The sequence below is a fragment of the Chaetura pelagica genome, unplaced genomic scaffold (assembly GCF_000747805.2).
Source record: "Chaetura pelagica isolate M959 unplaced genomic scaffold, ChaPel_1.0 scaffold17, whole genome shotgun sequence".
In the NCBI taxonomy this organism is placed as follows: Eukaryota; Metazoa; Chordata; class Aves; order Apodiformes; family Apodidae; genus Chaetura; species Chaetura pelagica.
The window spans coordinates 5113757-5117110 of NW_009970726.1; the positions used below are offsets into that span (position 1 = coordinate 5113757).

The window sequence follows — 3354 nt, forward strand, 5'->3', positions numbered from 1 at the left end:
CTGGTTGTTTTTTTATGTAGCTTCTCGTACTTTTTTTTGGTAAAAACAAGAGGGAAGTGTTACCTGAGTCATCTCTTAGAAAGAGATGAACTAGAGCTTATCAGTTGTGTGAAACAGGCAGCAACGTGCAGTTCTGGTCTGTCCTCCAGGCTGGAAGTGCAGGGAAGCAAAATGCCCTGCAAAGGACCACTTGGCTCCAAGAGCTCCAGGATTGACTTCCCCACCTGGGAAGTGGAGTCACAGCTGAAATACACGTGACTGCTTTAAAAGCCTTCACTGAAGAGGCATCTCAAGACAAATGACAGTATCTGCTTTGTAAGTCCTCTGCAGCCATCCTTAGTGGAAAATGCTGGCTTCATGGCTAAACACCTTAAACTGAGGTTCTGAAAGTACAGAAAGTCCTTCTGCTAAGGGCAGACTTTTTTTCAGCTGTGAATTTGTTGTAGGGCAGGGTTGTTCACCTGTGTGTGGAGCTGGATATATAATATAGTTTTGTGCTCCAAGGGCCCAGCAGTGCAGTTGATCCCATGCCACCTGCAGGCTGCAATGGGAGCAGCTGGTGGTTTCAGCATTGTGATCCTCATCTGTTTTCCTGTTCTTCCTGTAGGATGCTGACGTTTCTAATCAGATAATCCTTGTAGAGGACGTGCTGGCCAAGCTGTGTAAAACAGTGTATCCGCTAGCAGATCTCCTAGCTAGGCCTCTGCCTGAGGGAGTTGATCCACTGAAGCTTGAGATTTATCTTTCAGATGAGGACTTTGAGGTAAGGAGAGAGTGAGTGCACTCTTACTCTCTGCATGTGTGTCTAACCCTGCTGTGAAGCCAGTTGACAGCTTTGCTACTTGTGTTTGTATTAATGGCATATCCTCTGGTTTAAATGCAGGTTGCATTAGAGATGACAAGAGAAGAGTACAATGCACTGCCATCTTGGAAGCAGGTTAATCTAAAGAAGGCAAAAGGACTTTTCTGAGTTGTGTTTATTGGAGTGAGTACTAGAGGGATGTCTGTTTTCACTTTCTATGCCCTTCTGAAGAATTGTACCCCACATTTACAAAATAAATAGAAATAATCCAAAGTTATTAGTGACTACCTATCTGGAGGTGTGTAATACTATAAAAGGCCAAGATAACTCTTTGGAAATGGAATTCAATTTTAATAGTTAAAGGTAACATGTTTAAGCTCTACTCTCCTATGCACTTAAAGAGTAGTTTCTTGAACTACTGCAGCAGGTGTCCTTTGGCTATAATCAATACTTGCCATTTTTGTTTTTGAAGAAGTTCTCTTTGTAAAGTGTTATTTTGTTAGTTTGTGGATTACAAAGAATTTATATTTATATAAACACATAGAACAAATATGTATTTAACAATGCAATATATATTCACTTTCAAGACTATCATGTCAAAACTACAGAAAAGTAGCTGGATGGCAGTTGCTTTTACTGAATTAGCTATACTACCCATATGTATCTCTTATGCATTCATTCTGAAAAGTTTCTCTTTGCAATAGGTAATGAATTGTTCTCAGTGCTGCTTCAGGTGCTAAACTGAACAAAGCGTTTGTATTTATAGCATGGATTTCTGGAGAAACTATGCGAATCAACCTTTATACTTTATTATCCAAAAATGTATAGTGCCTTGTTTTTTGTGTACAGTTTATATACAAAAAAAAAAAAGGATTGGTCTGCATTTTGAAGATGGCTTAGAACGATCTCCTATGTTACTTTTATAATGGTAGAAATAAAAACATCTCAGTTTCTAATACTTGTTGTAAACATTAAACATGTCTTTTGTGATATAAGAACTGAAAGTAAAAGCTTCTGAATAAACTCTTAGCAATGCTCTGATCTGTCATTATTTTCTACCGTAATCTGTACTAAGTCATTGGAATATTCCAGAACATGGTATCTTATAAAAATATTTTAACCTTAGATATCTGCACGTGTTGTACAGACTTATAATTTGAGAAGCAGATAATGTAGAAAAAAATCAGAGTATGAGATTAAATTAGGTGGTGCAACACTTGAATCCTGAACATTGGAATGGTGACACAACTCCTGTATCCTTTGGATTGTCCCATTTTATACACAGAACCAAAATTATTATGCTGGTTTTCAAACTTTGAGAAAATCTTTTCAACCTTTGTGCAATTGGAAGTAAAACTTGAACTGAAAATGAGTGTGGCATTGTGTCTGTTCTTTCACTACACACCAGAGTCAAAATAGTTTTCATTCAGCTAATTAAGACATTGAATAGAATAATCAAGCAAAAATTTGCTATTGTTTTAAATGTTTTTCAGGCATTTGGCATTTCTGTAACAACTTGTGTGGTTCTCTTCTGGTAGCTTAGTGGATTTCACATTTTCATTGCTGCCAGCATGTTTCCTTCTGCTGTGGAGCCACACTCAGGGCTCCTGCCTGGGTAAAAAGTGATCACCTGCAGTGGTGCCTGTTCCTGCTCTTGCCATTCTTCGAGGCCCAGGGAAATGAAGTAGGATTTTTGAATACCTGAAATGTAGAGTTTGCACTAAACATTGCTCCATAGTTAAAAGTATACTTATTTGACAGATCAGTTGGTAAGTTACAAGCTATCCCTTAGGTAAATAAACCAAAAGCCTAGAAATCATAGAATAGTTAAGGTTGGAAGGGACCTTAAAGATCATCAGGTTCCAACCTCCCTGCTATGAGCAGTGACACCTCACACTAGACCAGGCTGCACAAAGCCCCATCCAATCTGGTCTTGAACACCTCCAGGGAGGGGGCACCAACAACCTCCCTAGGCATCCTATTCCAGTGCCTTACTACCCTCATGGTGAATAATTTCTTCCTCATGTCTAACCTAAATCTCCCCTCTTTCAGTTTAAAACTATTACCCCTTGTCCTATCACTGTCCTCTCTGGTGAAGAGCCCCTCCCCAGCTTTCCTGTAGCCCCTTCAGGCACTGGAAGGTGCTATAAAGTCTCCCTGGAGCCTTCTCTTCTCCAGACTGAACAGGCCCAACTCTCTCAGCCTGTCTTCATAGCAGATGTGCTCCAGCCCTCTGATCATCTTTGTGGCCCTTCTCTGGACCCTCTCAAACATCTCCACGCCTTTCCTATGATGAGGGCTCCAGAGTTCTACTCACATGACCTGAGATATTACACGTGTATTTTCAGCTCTGGTGTATCCCCTTTCATTCCTGGCTTCCATCAAGAACAGAAAATAACCTAAGAAAAGCGTAGCAACAGTATTCAGAACCAGAATGCTTCTTACATAGCCTCCAGCAAAAAGCAAGATGTTGAGATGTCTGGTAGTTCCTCAGAGGTCCTCAGCTGTATCTTCTGCATGGGGGACACTCTTAGTTTGAAAATGCAGGGCTT

The 3354-nt window shown here is 40.2% G+C and overlaps 1 protein-coding gene across 1 annotated transcript in view; it reads left to right on the forward strand.

The window, feature by feature from the left end:
- The window catches only part of SVIL (supervillin), a 66062-nt gene extending 64224 nt beyond the window's left edge, over positions 1-1838 (forward strand). Inside the window, 2 exon segments of the mRNA XM_010007036.1 lie at positions 608-763; positions 884-1838. Coding sequence (XP_010005338.1) covers positions 608-763; positions 884-970 — 243 coding nt within the window. The 3' untranslated portion in view covers positions 971-1838.
- Positions 1839-3354: the final 1516 nt, after the last annotated feature.